Source organism: Thermobia domestica, chromosome 14 (genome assembly GCF_964235325.1).
Source record: "Thermobia domestica chromosome 14, izTheDome1.hap1.1, whole genome shotgun sequence".
NCBI classification, from domain to species: Eukaryota; Metazoa; Arthropoda; class Insecta; order Zygentoma; family Lepismatidae; genus Thermobia; species Thermobia domestica.
In genome coordinates, this window is record NC_137467.1 from 20,636,647 (window position 1) to 20,663,522 (window position 26,876).

Genomic DNA, 26,876 nt, shown 5'->3' on the forward strand with positions numbered 1-26,876 from the left:
AGTAGTTTAGATTGATCGAGCTCCTGGGCCTTGAGAATTTCATGTCACGCTCCCCCCCCTTCCTTCACGAAATCCTAGCTACGTGCCTGCCACCGGTTACTATTTCGTACCAAAATATTTTCCATCCTCATACGTATTGATCAATACCAATATGATCTCTCTATGACTTAAGATTCCCGAGATATGGCTCCTTAAATCTCTGGAAATCGGCAATTTTCGGCCAATATCTCGGGAACGGTAAGAGTGACGCGAAACATTTAATCACTTACTAAGATAGTTTGTGATTCTCTATCGAACGCAGGGTTCAAAATTTAAAAAAAATCCCAAATAACAGACAGACGGACAGATAGACAGACACACAGACATAGAGAATTCAGTAACGAACTTTTTAAAGTTCGTTGACCTATCTCGATCATCTATACTGTCTCTATCGTAAAAACGTCAAATTAGTTTGTCTGGCAAAAAAAGCTGCTGTGATGTTCACAAAAGCCGTATGTTTCACGATTTTTGTAAACACTGCGCGGCGCCGTTCACGGCACGGCATGTAATGTCAAAAAGGCCTTCTATAGATGTTCTATGAATCGAATAGCACTATGATTTTTAGTTTTTGATTTTGTAAATATGCTTTTGAAACTAATTAGTGGTGCCAATGTTATGAGACGAGAAATATTTCCTCTCGTATATTTTATAGAAATTTCGTCTCGTCTCGTCTCAACTGTCGGAAAGTTTTTCCCGTCTCGTCTTGTTCTGCAAATTTATGTACAAAGTTTACCCCCTGATGTTTTCTTAATTTCATCAGAGTATGTGACCAGAATTTCTCCGCGTCACGTGTCACAAAAGGTCCAGGAAGAGTATGATATAACAACATTTAAACTATACAAGGTTAGCCTAAATGATTCATCGGGTTTTAAAGCACTGTTTGTTTACAAGTATACAACGTTCAAAGACGGCTGATGCATGAAAACATAGATACACTCACCAAGTTTAGATAGCTCTCGTCGTGGCTCGCATGCACGCTACATGGCAGGCATGTGACGGTATTCTACAAGAGTTTTTGTGTGTTAGGATATGTGAAGTGTTCCTCGATTACGAGCGTTCAGCGCGCATTCGTACAAAAATACGGAAAAGATGCACTTGGTCACCAGAGCATTTTGTGTTGGTTTCGTCAGATTGGTAATAGTGGTTGTCTGTGTAAAGGGAAAAGCTCTAGGCGACCTTATGTCTCAGAGGAAATCGTGGAGTGCGTGAGACAGAGCTTTGTACGCAGTTCTGTATACCTGGATATGTTGTAGTTTTGGTTATTGCCACAACAGATTGCTGGCTTCTCAGCTTTTCTCTTTCAACAGGACAGGGCTCCACCTCACTGGGGCACAATTCTCCGTGCAAATTCTCAACAGAGAACTTCCACGTTTCTGAGTAGGTCGCGCTAGTATGGGTTCCCATGGCTCCCCAGGTCGCCAGATCTCACGCCATGTGATTTCTTCTTGTGGGCTAATGTTAAGGACAAAATTTATGTACCCCTAATGCCCACAACACTGCAAGAACTGAGGAACGCATTACTGCTGCTGTGACGTACATTGACGGAAACATGCTAGTGAACATATGGACGGTACTGGATTACCGTTTAGATGTGTGCCCGGTGACCAAGGGCGCACATATTGAACATTTGTAGAATGTACAAGAAACTTAGTGAGTGTATGAATGTTTTCATGTATCGTCTTTGTACGTCGTATACTTGTAAACCTGATGAATTGTTTAGGGTAACCCTGTATTTATTATTGGAATATATTAAGTAATAACTTGTGTCATTAAACGTTGATAAATGCTCTTCATTGAGTTCGTGTAACCACTTTATCAAATAATAGTGCTTGTAATGTGATTCATGTAATACCACAAAAGTGTTCGGATCAAAGACTTGGGTCAACTATGTTGCATATGAGACTAGTGAAGTGTCTCGTCTCGTCTCGAAAATAGAACGACAATTGCATATGAGAGTAGTGAAATTTCTAGTCTCGTCTCGAAAATAGAACGACAATTGCATATGAGACTAGTGAAATTTCTAGTCTCGTCTCGAAAATAGAACGACAATTGCATATGAGACTAGTGAAATTTCTCGTCTCGTCTCGAAAATAGAACGACAATTGCATATGAGACTAGTGAAATTTCTCGTCTCGCCTCGAAAATAGAACGACAATTGCATATGAGACTAGTGAAATTTCTCGTCTCGTCTCGAAAATAGAATGACAATTGCATATGAGACTAGTGAAATTTCTCGTCTCGTCTCGAAAATAGAACGACAATTGCATATGAGACTAGTGAAATTTCTCGTCTCGTCTCGAAAATAGAATATTGAGACAGGTTTAAAAGATTAAATAAATTCTTCAGTTAATAGCCCTACTAACTCTTGTCTTTTAGGGGACGCGGTGGCTCAGTGGTAGAGCGTTTACCTCCGGTGCTTGAGGTCCTTGGTTTGATCCCAGCTCGCACCGTGTGGACTTTGTGGGGGACAAACACCGTGCTCGTGGGTTTGCTCGGGTTCTCCCGTTTTCTCCCACCATCTTCATTCCATTCATTTCTCATCATTCACCGTCTGCTTTAGCCTAACCGGCATAAACGTGGGACGTAAAACTCAAAGATTTCATTTCATTTTTTTTTGTTTCTTTTTAGCTTTCGCGTCATCTCTAGGACAGCATTATATAAAACATTTGAAACTTGTAGACCTTTCCTTCTTCGCAAACTTGCTTATATTCAGATTAACGGTACCCAATTCTTCAACGTCTTGGTGTTTCTCAGAACTCCGTTCTGTCCCCATTTATTAATTTCTCCATATCGCTTATATAGCACAACCAGTGCCGGATTTAGTTTTGATGGTGCCAGTGGCGTATTTAGGGGGGCTTCTTGGCTTAAGCCCCCCGAAATCTTACTTACTATGGTAAAATATATGAAATATCTTGCAGAATTTTCGCATTTTCAGGCAAAGCCCCCCCCCATAAAGTTAGCAAAGCCCCTCCCGAAACAAAATCGTAAATACGCCACTGGATGGGGCCCTAAACTATTGAAAGGGGCCCTTTATACGTCAAGCTTTAGGGGTCCTTTATACGTCCAGTTTTCTTTTCCAGCAACAAAGTGTCGAAGTTTTTTAGGTTTGAATGTATGCTATATGCTAATTTATGAACCTAATGGATATCAAAATTGAAACAAGGGCCCATTACAAGCAGGGCTGGGAAACGGGGGCTCAATATAAGGGGGAATGGATAACCGTGCCTCATTACAAGTGAGGCTGAGAAATATAGCCCTATTACTTGCTTCATAAAAATTTAGTACATAACAATACAAAACACCATTGTTGTATATGCGTTTTATCTTATTTGCTTTTTCTTGTTATTTGGAAATTACGTTACAGTTTCTTTTTTATTTTTTGGGAGGCCCCCAAGTGAGTGGCGCCCTAAGCTATAGCTTGTTTAGCTTATACGTAAATCCGACACTGACCACAACTAAAATTTGCAGTTCACGTACTCCAGTTTGCCGACGACACGACTTATCTCGCACTTGAATCCTCTGTTAATCAAATGAACTGCTTTCTCTTCAACCTGCATTAGACATGTTCATTAGATGATGGAGGGCACTATACGTTGGGACTCAAAATCAAACTGGTTCTTTATACGTCTTTGTTAGATCAATCTTGTCAAAAATTAGCATGGAGATCATTCACTGTTTATTCAGGTAGCAGATATAATGACAAATTTGATTGGGATCCTTGAACGCCAGTGGCCAAATGTGTCACTATTCTTGCCCACAGTGGCGGCGATTGGACTCTAAAAGTGGGGGGGGGGGGGCAAGACATTATCTGAATATTTGTATATCAGTGTTAGTTTTCCTGGTCGTTTCGAACACTTTGTTTGACGAAAGGCTGTATAACTAATACGATACTATCTTTTTTCAGTTAAAATATTGTATATCGTATTTCACATTTTATTAAGTAAATTAACAAGAGCAACGCAAGTAGGTACTAGCCCCTTGTACTCTTAAAAAAAACGAAGGTGTAATAAGAGATTCGACTGCTTGCTCATGAACATTAGGGATGCGCACGAGTCGACTTGAGACAGAATTTTCCTGACAAAATTCGAGTCGAGACACAGCTCTACCAATAGAGAAACATACATTTTTCGAGTCGAGACATCATTTTTACAGCACATTTTCGAGACGAGACAGCTTCAAACCTTGTCTCGTGCGCATCCCTAATGAACATCTTAAAGTTCTATCTGGGAAATTGTGTGATCAGATTATTTAATAACAAATTTACAAAACAAATAAATAGAAAGGATAACAATAATCATAGTAATGAATAATGAGGCTTGTTTTGTAGAAGTTACATTGAAACTAGGGAACTGAACAACTTATATTTTTAATTCCACACATGCCATTAAATGTATGTTACTACTCTAGAAAATGAAAGGCACGAAATACTAGAAGCATTTACCAGTTAAATACTACGACATTTAAAGAAATACGCAATTGCAATATTAATTGCTTTGAATTGCAATTAAAACGCAACTTCTGTAGCTTTCTTAACTCCACGGGAAGACAAATAACCAATGCGATATTATATGGTAATGGCAAATATTATATGGCACCATTTTATCTACAAGCCAGTAATACATACAAAAACTTTATGTTTCCAAATGAAACTATATACATTAAGGGGCCACTTCGAAAAGTGGGTGGGAGACCCGGGTTCGATTCCCGGCGGGAGCTCATGTGGTTCGGATTCCACGTTAATCAGTAGGTCCACGTCTCATATAGCCTCGCTGCTGAACGGGACGTAAAACTCAAAAATCAATCAATCAATCAATCGAAAAGTGGGGGGGTGGCAACTACCCCCTCTTGCCCCCCGAATCGCCGCCCCTGCTTGCCCATGAAGTAATTGTTCTTGAAGATTGAACCAAACTTAGCATGATCAGCAATAATGTACCAACTGCATGTAAATCACATTTGAATATCACATATTATTCATTTTTAACTTCACTATAAATTTGTTTTTCTCTTTTCACAGGTAGCTGAGACGACCACATGGGTATTGCGTGGGCGGCCATCTTTTGGACAATACCCAACACTGGTTGTGCCTCACCTAACGGACAGATTAGCCGAAGCTCTGGATTCAGCGACATTCGATGTCCTAATGGCACTTTTAGCCATGATTGCTCTTGCTACTGTTAACTTTGATTTTACTGTTAAATACAGCAGATATTTTTGTTCATAAATGGAAAACAATATATTTTTTTTAAATAAAAATAATAATTTCGATTTGTCTTGATATTTTATCCCAAGGTTAGGTAAACAGATTACTTTCTAATGGTGGTATTGCCACTTCCTGAGCACTATTATGGTAATAACCATGTTATTTGAATTTATCTACACAGTTAATGAAGTATGTAGATCATCCGAATATTCTGAGCTATCTGGAGTTCCACAAATGTCAAACTTGGGACCTTTATTATTTCTAATATTCATGACAATCTTTCTGATGGCACAAAAGTTTTCTATAAATTAATATATGCTGATATGTCAAACTTTCAAAACCTATCAAATCAATAAATTACTTGAAGAAGGTAATGATTGCACACATAAAATATATCAATCAAATCGTTTTGACGATAAAAGCGATCGGTACCGGAATTGATCACTTCCGGTCAACTACTTCCGCTACACGATACCTAATACAGTGTCCGGGGTATGGTATTTCCAACAATTGCATATAAAACATATATATCAACCGACTAGACTTGATGAAGGAAGCTGATTGGTACTGCAAAATTTCAACCCCACAAAATATATTAGGTACCCTGTACCGGAAGTGATGGACCGAAAATAGCCAGTTCCGGTACCGATCAGGCTCTTCCATCAGGTCAAGTTGATTGATATGTATCTTCATGTTGTACAATTGCTCAAAACATCCCACTTCAGAAACTGTATTAGATATTGTATACAGGCCCGTAGCCAGCCCAAAAATTTAGGGGGGAGGGCGTAGAAGTTAGGGGGGGCCCGACCCAATCATATTACTCTTCATCACCATATTATAGTTCATTTGCAAGCCTACCGTGAAATTTTATGGGGGCCAGCCAAAATTTAGGGGGTAGGCCCCCTCTTGCCTCCCCGTGGATACGGGCCTGATTGTATACCGGAAGAGGTTGATCAGAAGCGACAAATTGCGGTACCAACTGCTTTCTTTCAAGACGAGTTGATTGATATATACGTTCCATGGGTGCAATCGATAAAAGCAACTCAACCCCGGATTCTGTAGGGTATTAAATACCGTGTATCAGAAGTACGGTAGTTGAACGGAAGTGACCAATTCTGGTATTGATCGTTTACTTTTGTCAAGACGGGTTAATTGATATGTATGTTGCATGTATGCAATCACTGGAAATATCTAATCGCCGGAAACTGTATTATTATTATTATTATTATTATTATTATTATTATTATTATTATTATTATTATTATTATTATTATTATTATTATTATTATTATTATTATTATTATTATTATTCAAATTCTGCAATTTTTTTCGTCTTCCGTATTAAATTTTCATGCAACCTATGACCCTTAGCCCGAGCTTAGTGTAACATCTGGTCCTGAACGTATGGAACTTTAACAATGAGATCTGCTCTTACGAACGTTCACTTGACTCGTACCGTACAAGTGCTTTCATTTCTCGGTGTTAGTATGACTCTCAATTGAAGCATAACATAGCAGCTAACCGTTGAAATGTGTACGAGCCGAAATACTATCTGCTACACAGTAATAGATGTAGAATAATATATTACAATTACAGTAATTTTTCTATGGTAGAAATTCATATTAATGTGAAATATAAAAATATACATTTTTTTCCCCTATGTCTTGCAATTTGGTTGTTATAGAACTAATAATTTTGGTTCGATTTCCTCGCGGCACACCGGTTGGGAGACGCAGGTAAATTCCCTTTAGGCTATTGAACCAAATGATGCAATACATATACACTATTGAATCTGTATAGTATTTCGCAACTATGGACAAAAGAGTGATATAAAAATGTAAGATGTTAATAAACGTGTAGTGCGAGAGAGCTACATCGGAAAGTGCTTTCTTTAAACACATTTATGGCAAAAAAAATTGTCGTCCAGAATCAGAAAAAAAGGAATCACAAGCCACAATATAAAATGTTGTAGGTAAGGTTGAAAAATTTGACAATTACATATACACTTTCCTGCAGTTAACTTGATTGTCGTGTCTTTGACACAATTTCTTCCACTTTCCTCAAAAGAAAATTCCCATAATTCAAATTTTCAGCTTAGCCAAATATTTTATACACGTCATTGACTATAACGTAACATGAGAAACTGAAGTAACGTAAAAAAAAAAAAAAAAAAAAGTTACATGATAATGCACTCATGTTAAGATGTGCAATTTTCTTCTATGAACAGGATTTTTTCGTTTTCTGAAATACTTGCTTTATTTGGCAAGAATAGTTTTAATTATTTTTTCCCAGCAAATACTCCCCGAGTCTTTATAAAGGGAAGGAACATTGTAAATTTCGCTGCAGTGGTATTTGTTATTATAGTTCGGAGTACACCATGGCTGTACGCGAAATAGTTGTAAGTAGGTATTTTAATTCGTATTGTTTATCTACAGATAAGAATATGTGACATATCCTGTGACATGTAAATGAGAATTGAATATACATAACTTTCTTTAGATATCATTTTAGTCTGTATTTTAGTGAAGCTTTTCATGAGTAAAAGTTTGATTTGTGGTAATTTGTTTCGACTAACATTATAAAGCTAGTGCGCGTTATACTTTGCTATTTAACTTGCCATTTACTTACTGTTGCCATATTTTTCTTGTGCCTCGCGGACATGAGAAAAAAGATAGCTGAATGATTTCGTCTTCTATTAGTAGGTTTAGATTTCGCATCTCGTATGATACCTTGAGACTTTTTCCTGGTAAGCGCGGTTGTTCAGTGGTAGAGCGTTCACCTCCTGTGCTTGGGGTCCCTGGTTTGATCACAGCTCGCGCCATGTGGACTTTGTGGTGGACAAACACCGTGCTCGTGGGTTTTCTCAGGGTTCTCCCGTTTCCTCCCACTTTCTTCATTCCACCATTTCACTCATCTCTCATCATCATCATCTCCTTTAGCGTAACTGGCATAATCGTGGGACGTAAAACTTAAAGATTTCATTTCATTTTCACTTACCTCAAATGCGTGGGGTCCTTTGTTCGATCCCAACCTCGTGCCCGCGGGCTTTTTCGGGGTACTCTTGTTTTCCTCCAACTTTCTCATTCCACCAAATGTTCCTTCATCATTCACTTGCTTTAATCACTGTCTCCCTTAGCCTAAAAGTACATAATCGTGGGATGTTAAAGTGAAAGATTTCATTATACAGAGTGGCCCAAAAGTAGGTATACAGTACAAACCAGCATCGATCAAGTATGACATTTTAATTTATTAACATAATGAATTTTATTTGCCTTGATTTGTTCCGAGCTAAAGGTATGTAAGTGAAAATAAATTAAGAATAGATACGGAAGAAACTAAGTCAATACCTGTATGGATAACAGTAAGTAAACGATATAAAATGTCATGATCGATCAATACGGGATTGTATAACCTACTTTTGGGGCACTCTGTACATTTGACTCAATCTAACGAGGGAAATGCTGATCAGATATCTATTTTTTTTAATTATAAGGTCTTACTCCAAATTTCACCTAGAACTCCGTGCTAACTGCACATAGGGTCTACGTTTTAACTTTTTTTATTTGTTTATTTAACAATCACCAGATACAGCTCAGATACCATTTTATACTAGATATCTAACAACAACAATAACAATGGAAAGGATTCGATTCCCGGGGGGGCACTCGGTTTTTCAGACCAACCACCCTGAATGAGGTTTTCCTGGGTTTTCCTCATTTACACCAGGCAAATGCCGAGGTGGTACCTGACTTATAGATCCCAGGCCGCTTCCTTCCTTCCCTTTCCCCGGATAGTGTGCTCGCCGAGGGACGTCATCCCTCAAAACGTGAAGGTCTCAATGGTCTTAGATGCCGAAATCCCAGAAATCTAAATTCCCTCCCTCCACAATGGAAAGTATTTGGGAAGGTATTGGCCAGGGCCTGTTTATTTGGAACCATCCCGGCATTTGCCTAGTAGGACCCTGGAAAACCCCAGTTACGATGGTCAGCAGAGGGGAATCGAACCTACGACCTCCGGAATGCGAAGCCATTGCTCTATCTACTTCATATCTATAACTTTGTTCAAGCTTAGGTTAGTGGGTCGGTGCAGCATATCTTATTTGTCTGAGATGTTAGACTGAAGATTGTGAGGTGGAATCAAATGAGGATTCGAGTCCGTCTGCAGTAGCGTGGATACATTTTTCGCTGTCCTCTATGTTACTGTGTAGCATTACTCACGAGATGAGACGAGAAACAAGGTTTTATTATCTCGTCTCGAAATCGTTCTCGTCTAATTTTGTAAATACAGGGTGTTTCAAAACAACACATACAACGTTTGGGAGATGATACCTGACATCAAGATAAGACAAAAAGCATAGACCAACCTGGGTGCACAAATGCTTTCTTTCGGAGTTATAGGCTGCCGGAAACATGAAAAAATGAACTTTAAAGGTCCATAACTTCAAAACTATGGAACCTATCGTAGTCGGATCAAGACTTCACTTAGGAACTAATATGTACCCTACCCAAAAATAATGTTTCAGAATCCTAAGGTACTCACGCAACAATTTTTATAGGGGGAGTTTGGCTATGGTCATCCAATCGGAAGTACTCACCAACTACCTCTATAAAAACTGTTGCGGAAGTACCGCAGGATTCTGAAACTTGGATATTTGGATAGAGCACATAGTAGTCCCTAAGTGAAGTCTTGACCTGACTACGGTAGGTCCTATAGTTTCGGAGCTATGGGCTTTTAAAGTTCACTTTTTCATGTTTTCGGCAGTCTATAACTCCGAAAGGGAAGCGTTTGTGCACCCCGGTTGGTCTATACTTTTTGTCTTATCTTGGTGTCAGGAATCACCTCCCAAACTTTGTCGGTGTTGTTTCGAAACACCCTGTATTTGATCAAAATTTATATTCTGACTTTTTTTTCTTAATTTCATGTCAAGTTACTAAAATCTTTCTGTGTCACGAGAGGTGCTCGAAGGGTGTGATTTAAGAACATTTAAACCCGAGCACGTACGTAGGAATTTATTGCAGAAGGGATTCAAGGCTTTTGGGGGGGGGGGGGGGTCCGAATGCAATATAAGGATAAATTACATTAAAATTTGTAAAATCGTCCCAAAAATTAGAAGGAACGGCACGTTAATGAAGTCAATACATTAACATCATTACCGTTACCCTTGGAGATATTAGTAGATTGACTTCACTGACGAACTCAGGAGAGAGATACCCGCCCTAGCTTACTACTGCAAAAAAAGACGTGTGGAGTAACGGACGGACGGGTGTTATAACAGTACAATCTTAAAAGATCCATTAGCGCGACCTTAATAACGCATACGTACACTCATGCCCAAAATTATTGTCGCATGTCTTTAAATATGTTGTTGTAGGAATATAATTTGATAACGAATTCGTCCGGTATTTCTTATAATGTTAGTATGTGTATAATCGGCAAAGACATGTATGTGGAAAATTTCATGTCAAAAGAGCAGTAAATAAGAACAATAAAACGAAAATAAAACTTTCTTGTTCATTTAGCAACTTTTTATTTTACTCATTCTAATTTTCGTATTTATAATTCTTTTCCTATGAAATTTACAACAAATATACAATACCCGGTTATACATTTCCCGGTAATATTAGTATTAAAATTACCCTGCAAAATCATTATCAAATCATATTGTTATTAGAAGACAGTTACAGATATGCGACAATCATTTTAGACATGATTGTACCTATGATGACAATGCATTCCGCTATGATATCAAGTCAGTCCCAACTATGAAAATATTATTATTTTTTTTAAAAAAAAAAAAGAAACTGAATACTCTGCAGTTCAGTGCAAATTGTTGAAAAGGAAATCACGTTATTTAAATATATATGCATATTATGGAAAGACAAAAACCATAGTGATTGGAAAAAGGAGGGGAGAAAATAGAAGAGGTGACTAGTTTTCGATACCTGGGTAGTATTATTAGTGATGATATTAAGTGTGAACGTGAAATAAAAGCAAGGATAGGAATGGCGAAAGAAGGAAGAAATGATTATTTTGTGGGGACTTTTGAATAAAGAGTTGAAAAAGGGACTCATTAGGAGATGTTAATGGAGTCAATACATTAACATCTTTACCATTACCATTGAAGATGTTAGTACATTGACTCCATTAGCGAATCAGGAGAGAGATACCCGCCCTAGCTTACTACTGCAAAAAAAGACGTGTGGAGTAACGGAGGGACGGGTGTTATAACAGTACAATCTTAAAAGATCCATTAGCGCGATCTCAATAACGCATACGTACACTCATGCCCAAAATTATTGTCGCATGTCTATAAATATGTTATTGTAGGAATATAATTTGATAACGAATTCGCTCGGTATTTCTTATAATGTTAGTATGTGTATAATCGGCAAAGACATGTATGTGGAAAATTTCATGTCAAAAGAATAGTAAATAAGAACAATAAAACGAAAATAAAACTTTCTTGTCCATTTAGCAATATTTTGCTTTACTCATTCTAATTTTCGTATTTATAATTATTTTCCTATGAAATTTACCACAAATACACATTTCCCGATTATACACGTAGTATCACTATTAAAGGTACCCTGCAAAATCATTATCAAATTATATTCTTACAAGAAGACAGTTATAGATATGCGACAATCATTTTGGACATGAATGTACCTATGATGACAATGCATTCCGCTATGATATCAATTCAGTCCCAACCTCTGCACGTTAACTATGAAAATATTATTTTAAAAAAAGAAAAAGAAAAAGAAAGAAAAGAAACAAGACTCTGCAGTTCAGTGCAAACTGTTGAAAGGGAAATCACGTTATTTAAATATATATATGCATATTATGGAAAGACAAAAGCCATGGTGATTGAAAAAAAGCTATCGATGTCAAATATAGAAGTAGGAGGAGAGAAAATAGAACAAGTGACTAGTTTTCGATACCTGGGTAGTATTATTAGTGATGATATGAAGTGTGAACGTGAAATAAAAGCAAGGATAGGAATGGCGAAACAAGCCTTTAGGAGGAAGAAAAATCTTTTGTGAGACCTTGAATAAAGAGTTGAGAAAAAAAGACTCATTAAATGCTTCGTGTAGAGTATTGTGCTGTATGCGGCAGAAACATGGACATTACGCAAAAATGATGAAAAACGACTGGAAGGTTTCAAAATGTGAGTGTCGAGAAGAATAGATAGAATTAGCTACATCGAGAAGAAAACAAATGAGAGGGTGTTAGAAATAGAGGGGAAGAAAAGAACAATTTTAGATACTATTGAAGATTTAGCATTTAGATTTCTGGGCTTTCGGCATCAATGGCCATTTAGCCCGTCACATTTGAGGGATGACGTTCAACGACGAGCACACAATCCGAGGAAAGGGAAGGAAGAAAGAATTGGGGAAGGAAGGAAGCGGCCTGGGACCTATAAGTTCAGTACTACCCCGGCATTTGCCTGGTGTAAATGAGGAAAACCCAGGAAAACCTCATTCAGGATGACTGGTCTGAAAATGTTTTTTTTTTACACTTCTTCGACCGAGTGCCCCCATCGTTAGATATTGTTGAGAAGAGGAACCGGTTTTGATATTGCCTAAGAAGGGGCTGTATCATGAGGGACGTGCTAGAGGGTATGGTGGCAGGAAACAGAGAGAAAGAGAGAGGACGAGGTAAGCTGCAATTGATGGACGATATCAAAACAGAAAAATCGTACGTCAAGTTTATCGGAAAACTGTGGAGCATGGATGCTTCTCAATTCCGACAAATATCCTGCCAATAATGGCATATTACCTATGACGATGATGTTGATGATGATAATGATAATGCCATTTACAGCAATTTGATATCTCAACCTGTTCTGGAGATATGTAAACAATGGGTAGAGATTGATATACAGAAGAGACAGGGAGAGAGTCTTCATCCTCCCTCCCCCTCCTCAACATTCCCGGCGGGAGCTCCTGTGGTTCGGATCCCACGTTAATCAGTAGGCACGTCCCTCATATAGCCTCGCTGCTCAACGGGACGTTAAACCCAAAATCATCGTCATCATCATCCCTCTCCTCAACGTTTCGGTAACCTGTCCATAACGGACAGATATTACGTGTATTATCATTTTATTTGTATTTAGCACATAAATTGCTTTGTTTAATCGGAAAATAAATTACACGATGCATTACACAAACAGAAAATTCACTTCTTGCAAAATGTGTTTGTATAAGTCAATGATCTGATAAAACTCCACACACAACAGCTAAAATACAATCTGAGCTTGAAGTGCAAGTCCTCATTGTGTTCCTTTATTTCTACTACAACCAGAGTAAAGTGAGGGAGAACGCGGGATACGCCGTTTCCCGACCTCCAAAAAATATGTACAGCGTCCTCCCAGTTCCTAAAAAAATTACAATGGGCAAAGATAGGCAGGAGAACGGCATGGCGTCATTCCGCTACCTACCTTTTCGGATCCACTTTTACCCAAGACTATACAGCGATATATCCCTATATATCCCTATTATAATTAATCTGTACCTATATTATCGACATTGATCAGAGGCGCAATAATTAAGCATATAGCTTATATATAATTAAAAGAAAGAACGCTGTTATTGACAGGACATGTTGTCATGAGTAAGATTATTAGTTTGTTATTGATAGGACATGTTGTCATGGAAAACATTATTATTGGGAGGATACGTACATAAAACGGTATGGTTGTTATTGATCCATAATATATGTATAAAGGAAAGAATAAATCGACGTTAGTTGGTATGTATAATGATATAATTCATTGAGATAGATTAACGAATTAGGGCTAGAACTTGAATTAAAAGGAATATTTATCGTTCTATCTGGTGCCGTAGACCCGTGAATATACTGAAAACCTTTAGTTCTGAAGGATAGTAAGAACTGAGTTTATGTGTATACATATATATAACTTTTATGAGTTTCACTACTTTGAGAAGTGGGAGGAAAATCCAAAGAATTGGTAATATGCAGGATTCCGAGATTGAAGAAGTACCCAGTATTTTAAATGAAACCATATCTGGAAATGCCGTAACTGTGTCCGAACGTTCTCATTCTAATCTTATTGATACGATTAGTCAACTACTAGATGCTAAATTTGATCAACAACAAAAGTTGAACGATGAAAAGCTAGAACAGACACTAACTGCTAAATTTGATCAACAACAAAAATTGAACGATGAAAAGCTAGAACAGATACAGAAATTGAACGATCAAAAGCTGAAATCAAACCATGAAAAGCTAGAACAGACACTAACTGCTAAATTTGATCAACAGCAAAAATTGAACGATGAAAAGCTAGAACAGATACTAGAGCAACATAAATCTCTTGCAGATAAAGTACAAGGTGTACAAGAAAATTTTGATCGCTTGCAACACAATTTGAAAGAAAATTTGCAAGTATTAGCTGATGAGGTTACCATCAAAATTACAAATGATATGACGCGAGAAGTTGATACCAGGTTTCAACAATTCAGTAACAAATGGCAAGGTAGACAGGATCAACTAACTCTAGAAACTGAGTCGATAAAGAAAGTCGTTGAAGCCATGGAATCGACGACAGCCCAACAAAAAAATCAGATAGTGAATATTACTGCCCAGGTCAATTCACATAGCATACTGATATCCAACATACAAGAGGAAATCAGATCGTTACAAGAGAGGGAATGTGACTACAATAATCCTATGTATAAGGAGGCTTTGGGTACTCCCAATCAACAGGAAACAATGCATCATCAACAGGAAACATTGCATCACCGCCCGAGAACTCCATTAATAGAAACCGACGGGATATCTTCTTCTAAGAGTTCTACTGATGATGATTTAGTTACGGAAAACCACAGAAGATGATTCCAAAGTCGTGATCGCAAAAGGAGAAAGGAGATAAATAAGCATGAAAGGGGTCCAGACCATTATCAACGCCAACAAAAACATAATTATAGCAAAATAAATGTTAAGGTCAGCGAAATTAAGGCCATGACTAAATTCAGCGGTAAGTACGACGAAACCGCAAGTTCGTTTCTAGAGAAATTCGAAGACGAATGTGAGATTATGGGCATAGGCCAATCCAAGTTTATGAAGTTGTTACCACATTTGTTACTTCCTCCTTGTTCCTTGTGGTTCAAGGCCATTCGTGGACACATAAAATCCTACGAAGAATTCAAACGAGCTCTGTTAGCAAATTATGAGAATGATTTCTTATTAGCTAACCGCGATGCGATGGTGAGAACCCGACACTATTCCCCTCGAGTCGACAAATCCCTCACGGACTTTACAATCAACACATATAATGAACTTAAACTCGTCAATCCGTTTCAGCCAGAATCCAGAATAATCGCTTCCGTACGCATTTTATTGCCGTATAAATTACAACAGATTCTGTTGTCTGCTCAATGCGTAAACTTCAATCATCTGATAATTTTAGTTCAAAACTTCGAGAATCAATTCCCGAACCCTAGCGGAAGTAATCGTAATCCACCCAATCCAATTCCTGTCAGAAACCTGAATATAACTAATGAAAATACCGAAAATCTTCGCAGCGATGAGAGGTCACGTGACAATACTGGCATTGGAATTAGTGAAAGATCTGTTATACGTACTGGAACTGGAGCTAATGGAAGATTCAATTCTAGCGGTAGAAATGGAACGAATTATAATAATCCGAGGAACAGTTGGATGAACGGGAGAAACTTTCGTGGAAGACGCAATTTCGATAACAATGTGATGCGTGCTAATACAACTCGAAATGGATTTAATTGGAGACCTCGAGATGGCAGGAATTGTCGAAATAGGATCGAAACAATAAATGGAACAGGAAGTGGATCGAGAGAAAGTAACCAGGATTGTGGTGTTCAATGTACTCTAATTGACTCGTTTGTTAACCATAATTTAAACTAAAACCCGCTGATATGGTTGGGGTTAATCCCATACCAGCCGAAGGTTCCCACGGTTATTCAACGCAAAATTCGTCTATTAATTTATTTGTGAATAATATTGATGATAAATATAATTTAGATATGAAAAGCTGGAGCAGGTAAACGGCTAAAGCTGGTTAAAATTTCAACCCTGATATGTTAACTAAATTAAATTTGGATAACAATTCTTAATTTATTCTCTCAGATGTTACGAGTTGTGTTGTGAATACTTCATTTGGACTTTATATTTCTGCAACATGTTATGATGTGATTAATTTATCTTATCTTTGTATTAACTCTGAATGTTATGTTTACCTTTATTTTACTTTACATGTTCAAAAGAGATTTGATTATGTTAACTTGAAATCTATGACATTGATTTTAAATTGAAGCCTTTAAATGTAATTATTGCCTTCTGATCTTGTTGTTGTTTTGATAAGATGACGATCTTAATTATAAATAATGTTGTTTGTATATGGATGTTATCGTTCAATGTAAAAGAGGAACAACTAACTAGTAACTCTGCGTAAGTCATCAATTAGTTATAATTTTGAATAGACCCATAAATGATATTTGTAATGAATCGACGTTTTATGATACGTAATTAGTAATAAAAGAAAAATGTTATTATAAATGAATTGATATATATATATATATGGAGAAAGAAGAGAAAAGAAAAATATTTATATTGATGTAATAATAATAATTAATACGAGGATTGATGTAATAATAATTAGTACGAGGGCTATTCAAAAGGTGAGTGTTTTGAAAATATCCAGGGTTCTTTCCTTCACTGTAATACTGTTACGGAATTCCCGTTCTGGGCGACATTTACAGCGATATATCCCTATATATCCCTATTATAATTAATCTGTACCTATATTATCGACATTGATCAGAGGCGCAATAATTAAGCATATAGCTTATATATAATTAAAAGAAAGAACGCTGTTATTGACAGGACATGTTGTCATGAGTAAGATTATTAGTTTGTTATTGATAGGACATGTTGTCATGGAAAACATTATTATTGGGAGGATACGTACATAAAACGGTATGGTTGTTATTGATCCATAATATATGTATAAAGGAAAGAATAGATCGACGTTAGTTGGTATGTATAATGATATAATTCATTGAGATAGATTAACGAATTAGGGCTAGAACTTGAATTAAAAGGAATATTTATCGTTCTAACTACAACCACGATGCTAAGGAAGAAATTTTCACAGGAGTATGAGATGTCATTGAGAACAAAATTACTGCACATACAGTATACGAGGGTGAGTCAACTTGCTCTATGGTCCTGATATAAAAAGGACCCCTCAAACGAAACCAAAACCACTGCTACTTCTCCAGGGAGTCCCTTGCAACATTAACGAACAGACTTTTCTAATCGGCTGTATAGTGCTTCGAAGCATAAAAAAAAAAAAAAAGTCTTTCACTTGTTCTTGCAGCTAAGTATCAAGTTTCAATACAGTTGTGGATCTAGCCCGGAGTCTGGGGGGTCTAGGCCCCCACCAGTTTTTTGAGTGACAAAAATAATTTAAGCTATTATTTATATATTTTAGGAAGTTTATAGTAAACTCTCATGATATACTTTTCATAGTCTGGATTCTGATTGCTCCCCCTTTAGTTTTTACCTTCTAGATTCGCCTCTGACAACAAGTACAGTACAAATCTTAAACATACACAATTCATGAGTTATACAGGGTGTTTCAAAACAACACCAACAACGTTTAGGAAGAGACTCCTGACACCAAGATAAGACAAAAGTATAGACCAACTTGGGTGCACAAATGCTTCTTTTCGGAGTTATAGGCTGCAGAAAACATGAAAAAAATGAAATTTAAAGGTCCATAGTTCCAAAACTGTGGGACCTCCCGCAGTCGTCTCAAGATTGTACTTATGAACTAGTATGTGCCCTATCCAAAAATCCATGTTTCAGAATCCTGCGATACTTCCGCAACAATTTTTATAGAGATAGTTGGTACTTCAAATTATATGCCTATAGCCAAACTCCCTCCTGCAGTGTTTTATTCAGGCATCTTAGGAGGGGAACATTTTCCCTCCAAAGTTGTAAAATTTCCCTTTCAAAATTGTTGAAGATATAGGTATAACATATCCTGTTTCAAATTTAACGTGCAGTTTATGTAGTTCCAATCTGCGAGTTTTTAATCGATGTCCTTTTTCATATTCCGCAAAATGTCACTTTTTTTATGGTACCAGTCTTATATTTCCCACTTTCCTTCTCATTTCGAGAAAACGCTTGCTAAAATTCCCTGCAAAATTCGCTTTTATCTGAGAGGCTGAACACTAAGCAATATGTATCAGCACGAAGCAACGACAGAAAAAAAAATCAGAGTGTTGGTCAGGTTTTAATATGGTGTATTTGTGCTTTATGAGGTGTAATGTTTGGAGTGTTGTATTTCTTTATAATAGAGTTATTTGAAGTATTCGAAATTTAATCGACTAGAACGTTGAAGATAATATGTGTGTTTAAACTTTAAACTTTAAAGAGGAAATAAAACTCACAAGTAGCTTTTGCAATTAGACAATGGCAGTATTCTTTGTTCAGTATGGATTAGGATAGGGCGGGGCTAGTTGTGACAATTTTTACTTACAAATTTGTAACTTCTTAACAAAACATTTTCTTAAATAATTTATCTTGCTTACTAAAGCTTAGATCAGCGTTTCTCAACCTTTTTCAACTTGCGGCACACAACAGATGTTACTTGGAATCTGGCGGCACACTTATAGATATTATTATTTGTAAATATAAAACACAGTGGTATTTTTTTCTGTGATTATTGATCTCCTTCTCACAAAGAAGAAAGCTCGATGACTGGTTTTTCCCGGTGGTAAATCATTATGTTTATTTTTCATTCTAATTAAAAAATAGAAAACAATTGAATGAAATATTGGACTTAGGTTTTTAAAATACACTTTTTTAAAAAAACTGTACCCAACCTTTTACTAAGAAGGAAGATCACTAAATAACAAACGAACAAACAAATCTCTTTTACTTTTAAAATACAAATGTAGGTAATTTGTAGAAAGGATTGAATGATATTTTAAATTTTCAAATTACGAAATAGTCTGCAACAATAAAGAAGCAATAATGGTCATAACAATGATAACCAATACTATTTTTCAACATTAGAAATGTAAGAACAGTAACCCGGTATGAAACTTAAAATTGTAGATTCATAGTAGAGGTTCATAGTAATGTGAAATACAAATATATTTTTTCCTACGTTTTGCAATTTGATTGCTATAAAATTAATAATTTTGTTTCGATTCCTCGCGGCACACCGGTTGGGAAACACTGGCTTAGATCTTCCGGTATCCGCTAAACATAAAACTCTCGGGATTGACATAATCGTTTTACAGTAAATTATTTTCATACACAATCATATCATTTGGCACAATATGCCCCCTCTATGCAGGGGCGTACAGGGTGTGGGTCCTGGGGGTTCAGACCCTCTCCCCGAAATCCCGACTTTTTTTGTAAATGTAGTCTACTTTTAGGAGCAATTTTAGAAATGTTCATATAATTTAGCCTCAAATTGTATTTAGACCCCCCTAAACGCTTTAGACCCCTCCCGAAATAAATTCCTGCGTACGTCCCTGCTGGGGCAGGTAGTGACAACATTTATACAACATTGTCATTAGTACATACTACTGTAATATACTATTTATTGAAACAAAATCTGTTTGTTTCAAATAACAATGTAAACCCAATGAATACTTTCCAAAGAACACCCCAACAAAGTGGATTTAACAGTGTAAACTGACTATTCTTCAAAGATTGAAACTATTTAGTATGCAAATTAAAATGCAGAATTTATAACGATTGTGTGAATAACATAAGGTTTAAAAATGAATAAGTAAAGTAAATATTATTATGAAACCTTCTGATCCAAAACTTCCGAATATACAGGCTGATTTTAGGCTAGCTAATTTTAAGAAAATTGAGCTAGACCAAGAAAACTTAATCTTAATTTAAGCATCAGACTGGCAATTAAGGCAAACATAATAGGGGTCGTTATTTGTGCAGTTCACATGAGCCCACTTTTTACAACTTAAGCATTGAACCCATTCATCTCCATGTGATGATTTGCTGAAAGGTTTAAAATACAGGGTTATTATAAATGATGGACCTATTTTTAAAAATTCATAGTAATTAAAGTACAAATCCGAAATGAACAATCTTTATACCAATGGAAAGAGGAAGGTTGAAAGTTTCGGTGGGCAATGATGGTCACCCCAGCGGCCGGTAGAGTTCGCGCGGCAATAGGCCGCCATTCGTTTCCCTCTCACAGTCAGTTGTGAGTGAGATGGCTACCGTGGAGCACAAGGTTTTCTGCCATCGAGATCTCCTGATCTCATCCCATGTCACTACTTCTTATGGGGTTATGTTAAGGAAGCTGTTTACGTTCCATCTCGACCAATAAGTCTGGACAATCTGCGGAACCGTATCACAGCTGCCGTGCACTCAGTAACAGTAGATATACTTGCTCGTGTGTGGGACAAGTTCAGCTACCGCATAGATGTTTGCCGTGCAGCAGACGGTGGACACATTGAACATTTATAATGTATTGCAAAAAAAAAAAAAAACTTTGAAACCCACTTTCTATTGGTATAAAGATTGTTCGTTTTGGATTTGTACTTTAATAAATACACATCTTTAAAAATGGGTCCATCATTTATAATAACCTTGTACATATACACTAAGCAAAAACAGTCATCATCTTCAGAAGACTCGGAGTCATCTAATACAAGATTTCTTCTGCGTTGTTCTTTTCCAGTGCTCATAGTTTCAAACCCCTTACTTATAATTCTGTTTTCTTTATCTAAATGCTCTTGTTTAAACTTCTCAGCTCACCAGGACCAATTCCTAAAATATCTTGGAAGTTGACAGTGCATAATCGCACAACTCTTTTTCTTCAGATTCTGAGAAAACTATCTGTATCCCTTAGTGACAGCATCATTTCGGTTGTTCTTCTTCATATATCTAAGAAGGAACATTCTATTTACAATGAAGATTTCTTGTGCTTTACGTAAGCTGCATGCACCTGATTCCACTTCCTTCGTAGTTTTTTCATAGTCCTCTACAGTTGATTTAGCTCTCTTTGTTTTCCGTTTATAATTACGAACCGTCTCTGAAAATGAAACAAATTCGAACATAAATTCACAACACAATGTCACAACATGCCCCATATCACGTGTCACAACTAGTCCCACTTTTGCCTTTCGTTGTTTCACAGTGTGATGTACTTAAACAACGTGCTGCTTCCAACACATCATATGGACTAATGTAGGAAACACTATTGCCTAAAGATATAATAACTATTTTTATTTAACTATCCAAAAGCTTCAACTGACACTGTTCCAAAGCATTCCCTAAATTTTACTTTGGTGCATTGTGTGTAAGTTTAACCCTTATCCGGGCAACCGGGGCCTCCCAGGGCCAGTAGCTTCATATTTTTCTTCGAATTTCTTAATAACCATAAATATTTCGATGCCATAAAATTCTGAATTTTTCTATCTTTAGTCGAAGTTAAAGTTATGAACATATCGAGTTGGTAAGGGTAATAGAGTTGGTAAGGCCCCAGTTGCAGTCTACGTTACAAAATAGTTTCCCCGGATAAGGGTTAACCCGCCTTACACACACCGCGGAGACTCCGCGGATAGAAAAATTTTACTTTTCTTAGAATTCTTAAAGGAGTTTGCACTGTAAAATATACGTGGGCAATTGTCAAAAACATTGGAAAGAAAATATTAAACAATATCGCTTCAAAACAAAATACATATTAAAATTAAGATATAGGCCTATAAATAAATATTTTCGGAGTGAGACTCCATGCGCGTGCCTTGATGTTACAAGTAACCACGCGGGCTATGGAGGGTTAATGTAGTATCAATGCACGACGATGTGTTGCCTTCAACTTCACCTCGATCACTGCGCACCAAACTCTAAAACTTCCAGAGGCGTCACTCATCGTTGCCACCTCACAGAAAAGGATATATGTGCTTTGTCACTACTTGCCCTTGTCACCACTAGTCCCGCCCTCCCCTATATATTATAAAGAACCACTTCCAAAAGGTTCTGATGATACTTTCATAACGAAAGTTCCACAAACTGGAATGGAAGTACAGATAAAAATCCAAAACATAATGAACTTTTAAAACATAAACAAAGCGAATCTCATAGTAAAGCTCTTAGTAGTGATTGGGAGGTAAAATGAATGATGGAACAAAGAAAATTTTCAAATATTAAGTGGTTTTCTAAAGCTAGCATATTTCGTGTTCAATAACGAAATTCCCAATACAACAAAGTATGAACCTCTCATCAATCCTGCTGCACAGTTGGATCAGAGTGACCAAATAGCGAAGTTTATCACCCATTCGCCGGAAAACGCAACATATAGAAGTACTATAACACTCGTCGAGCTATATATGAATATTAGAATATATAAAACCAAGTCCTGTTTTGTGTGTGATGGCCGATGAGTCTACATATCTCTGCGTGCGATCGGAACTTTCACTTTGTTTTTTTGCTATCTGAAGGAAGATACTTAGTTGAGTCAACTTGAGTATTAGACTGATACGGCATATATACAGGGTTATTCAAAAAGCGCGCCGGTTTTTGGATCGTCTGGCAAATTTTTGTTTCTCGGTTGCCGACATTGTTTTGTATTGTTGCTCTCAAAGGCGGATCCAAGGGGGGGGGCTATAGAGGCTACAGCCACCCGTTGACCCTCAAGTATACAGTGGACAAAATGGACTTCAATGCTGTTTTACACTGGATAAAGCGGCAAACTATGGTTTAGCCCCTCCCTTGATTATATCCAGGATCCGCCACTGGTTGATCTACCCACAAACATTCTGATTTTCGCCTGTCTGAATTTCTCGCATTTCTTCAGTCTGTGTCTAGCTATGGAGCAGTTTACTATAGCGCAGCGTGTGCTAATTGTGAAAACTTTTTTTTTTTTTTAAATCAGAAAAGAGAAAGTTATGTAGCAACTGTCAGGCGACTTCGCGCGGTTCTAGAGCAAAATGAGGCACCGAATGAATCGACAGTTCGCAGACGTATGAAAAAGTTCATTGAAACGGGTTCAACAGTGATCATTAAAAGTCCTGGGCGTCGTCGTAATCAAGGATCTTATAAAATACAGGATCTGCCGTTACAACAAAATCTTGAAGCCATACGTCACAGTTTCGCCACCCCTACTCTGCCCACTGCGCCCAATAGGATCGCAATATTTTGAGCCAACAATCATGGCTGAAACGAAAGTAACCAATCAGATGATAGCGGAAACGAGAGTACCCAATCAGACGTACCGATGCTCTGTTGTTTTTTAGCTTCATTGATTTAATAGGATGAAGATACATATGGGCAGATCAAGGATCTTATAAAATAGAGGATTTGCCCTTACAACAAATTCTTGAAGCCATACGTCACAGTTTCGCCATCCCTACACTGCCCACTGCGCCCAATAGGACCGCAATGTTTTGAGCCAACAATCATGGCGGAAACGAAAGTAACCAATCAGACGATGGCGGAAACGAGAGTAGCCAATCAGACGCGCCGATGCTCGGCTGTTTTTTTGGCTTCATTGATTTAATAGGATGAAGGTACATATGGGCAGATCTTCTATTTTTATAACATCCTTGGTCGTAGTGGTCGTTCTGAACAAAACATTGCGGTAGTGCGTGACAGTATGGCTGTTGGTGAGGCAGTCATAGCAAATTTCACGAACAGAGTTATTGCATGCCAGCGCAATAGAGGAGGTCATATGCCCGAAGCCATTCACCATACGTGAAATAGGAATGTGTGATGAACATGTTTAAGAATTTTGTTTGTGTGATTTTGAAAAAAAAATAAAGTTCGTAATTTGATGTAACAAAACCGGTGCGCATTTTGAATAACCCTATATATCAACGACGATTAATGATATTCTTCAGACAATGAATATTGACGTCAGGAGAATAGTTTTATTTTACTTATTCCTTTTCTATGAGAGTAACTGTAGGGAATAAATATAGCTAATGCAAACATTGATAAACAACTCCACAAAACTTCATAAAAACTGCAAAAAAACTTCATCTAGCCCAGGGGCGGATCCAGGACGGACTTCTGGGGGGGTTGTAATACTGTTACTTAGAGCTTGTTTCTAGAGCTCCAAACTCTCGGATGGGTTTTATTTATATACAAAATTAAAAAAAAAAGTTTCCTCTTCTGGGGGGCGATCGACTCGATCGCTCCCTCTGCACCCGCCACTGATCTAGCCTGTATTCGTGTGTGTGTGTGTAGTATTTACGCTTCATCTATCACTAACAAGTGGAGTTCTCGGCTTAACCGATCCAATGATATAAGATTTTTTATTAACACTATTTTAGATATAATCAAAAAGCACAAATGTGTTCCAAAGGCTCATAATAGGAGGGTGTAGTGCAGGCCGGTAACCAGCCCAAAAATGTAGGGGGGTCCGGTAGAAGTTAGTGGGGTCCGATCCAACCATGTTATAGTTCATTACCATATTATACTTCATTTGCAAGTGAAAATTTTAGAGGGCCGGCCCCCCTAGACCCCCGTGGATACGGGCCTGGTGTAGTAAGTATGATGTATCGAATAACGAGATTCAATTTTATATATTTTGTCTTGTAGATCCTCGCTTTGATCTCCAGTTCAGACTTTCTGAAGTATTCTTCATTTGCCTGTGTAAATATTAATGTGTTGTTCTATTTCTTCAATAGTACACAAATTTTGGATTACTGAATGCGTTTTAAATTTTTAATATTGATTTATCAGTGTAATATATATTTATGGATAATATTCCGCAGAGAGGGGCCAGCAATACCTGCAGTAAAAATTTCATTTGTGTGTTATTTTATACATATTGAAATGTTATGTGGACAAATACTTGCATTAAATCGTACAATATACGGTTTCAAAATTATCCCTTGAAACATAGGTATACCTAGAACTTAGCTACCCTCTAGAACAGTGTTTCCCAATCTTTTTCAAATGCGGCACACTACAGGTGTAACTTGAATTCTCGCAGCACTCTCATATAGATATTATTTGTAAATATAAAATACCATGGTAATTCATTTCTGTGATTACTGATCTCCTTCTCACAGAGAAGAAAGCTCGATCACTGGTTTTCCTCCGTGGTAAATCATTATGCTTATTTTTCATTCTAATTTAAAAACAGAAAACAATCGCAATGAGATATAGGAATCAGGTTTTTCAAAGTACACCTTCGTTTTCGAAAACTGTACCCAACCTTTTACCAGGGACGGATCCAGGAGGGGGGGTTGGGGCAATCGCCCCCCTCCAGAAGAGAAAAATTTCTTATTTTATATATATAAATAAAACCCATCCCAAAGTTTCGAGCCCTTAAAAGTAGCAGTATGACAACCCACCGCCCCCCCTTCCCCCAGAAGTCGATCCTGGATTCGCCCCTGCCTTTCACTATAACGTACGAACAAACAAAAATCTCTTTTACTTTTAAAACACAAATGTAGTTAATTTGTATTCATGTTTGCTTTGTCGAAAGGATTGAATGATATTTTAAAATTTCAAGTTATGAAATAGTCTGCAACAATAAAGAAGCAATAATGATAAATACTTTTTTCAACATTAAAAATGTACAGAAAAGTAACACAGTACGAAACCTAAAATTGTAGATTCGTAGTAGAAGTTCATAATAATATGAAATATACTATACATACACATTTTCCGCTTTGTCTTGCAATTTGATTGCTATAAAATTAATAATTTTGTTTCGATTTCCTCGCGGCACACCAGCGGCCCATTCGCGGCACACCAGTTGGGAAACACTGCCCTAGAACTTCAGATTTCTCTCCCCCCTCCAAAAAAAATCCAAGGGAACTGGATAAAAACACTGGACAAAGCACTGTGATGTCTTACATAAGTCATTAATACAATTTTGCGTTTATTATCATTTTTAGACTATCAAAAAATTTTCACTAATTTGTTTTGGAATAGTATAAATCATGTACATAGATGGCAGCACCAAGCATCTTATTACTTGTAGTGGCATGTGCTAATATAATAAAGAAAATATATCACGTAATAGTTCCATAGTTTGTTGCAAAATTAAAGTTGTATGCAACGTAATGTAATTGTAGTAAATAGCTGTAGTTATGTTTGAATATATCTAGCGGTAAATTAAAAGTACTCCCAGCAAGATGGTCGAAGAACACGAGTTGGGATGCGCGACGGAACATCGGATAGTCACATCACTTCGAACCTAACTCCTCTCGTAGTTAGTTACTGTACTAAACTGTGAGCAAGTATTGCAGACGTACTTGGGAGATCAGTACAGATACGCTACCTAGGAGGCTGACAGAAGGTCCACATCTTCTGGAAGGTTCTATCTTAGCTTTTGAAGGTCATTGTTTGCATTTGTACTCTGACCAACTCTTTTGCCTTTAGTAGTACATCTGAGTATCTGTTTCCATTGCTTTGATCCTTTGGGATCATGCATCGGCTACCGGGGATAGTTGTGCCTCCCACCTGCAATCCCTCGGCAGATACAGGAAGGGATCCTCGGAAAAATCGGCGCAGTCGACCGTTGTCTGAAAGCAGTGCTGAATCAGTAGATAAACGCTCTCGATCCCGTTCACCTACATATATACAGAAAGCACCTGAACGTACGGAAGAAATGCAGTTTACCATC

General features: G+C 37.3%; 2 protein-coding genes and 1 long non-coding RNA gene across 4 annotated transcripts in view; 2 read left to right on the top strand and 1 right to left on the bottom strand.

Annotated features, from left to right (window-relative positions):
* Positions 1 to 5,261, top strand: part of LOC145669568 (uncharacterized) — a 169,162-nt gene extending 163,901 nt beyond the window's left edge. For both annotated transcript variants that reach the window (XM_081737783.1, XM_081737782.1), the window contains exon 3: positions 5,054 to 5,261. In XM_081737783.1, the coding sequence (XP_081593909.1) occupies positions 5,054 to 5,260 (207 nt within the window). In that variant the 3' untranslated portion in view covers position 5,261. The remainder of the gene's footprint in view (positions 1 to 5,053) is intronic.
* Positions 1 to 26,876, bottom strand: part of Ir76b (Ionotropic receptor 76b) — a 510,549-nt gene that overhangs the window by 368,088 nt on the left and 115,585 nt on the right. The gene's annotated exons all lie outside the window — the stretch shown is intronic.
* Positions 7,593 to 26,876, top strand: part of LOC145669570 (uncharacterized) — a 40,056-nt gene continuing 20,772 nt past the window's right edge. Inside the window, exon 1 of the long non-coding RNA XR_014128213.1 lies at positions 7,593 to 7,637. This is a non-coding gene — a long non-coding RNA (uncharacterized LOC145669570). The remainder of the gene's footprint in view (positions 7,638 to 26,876) is intronic.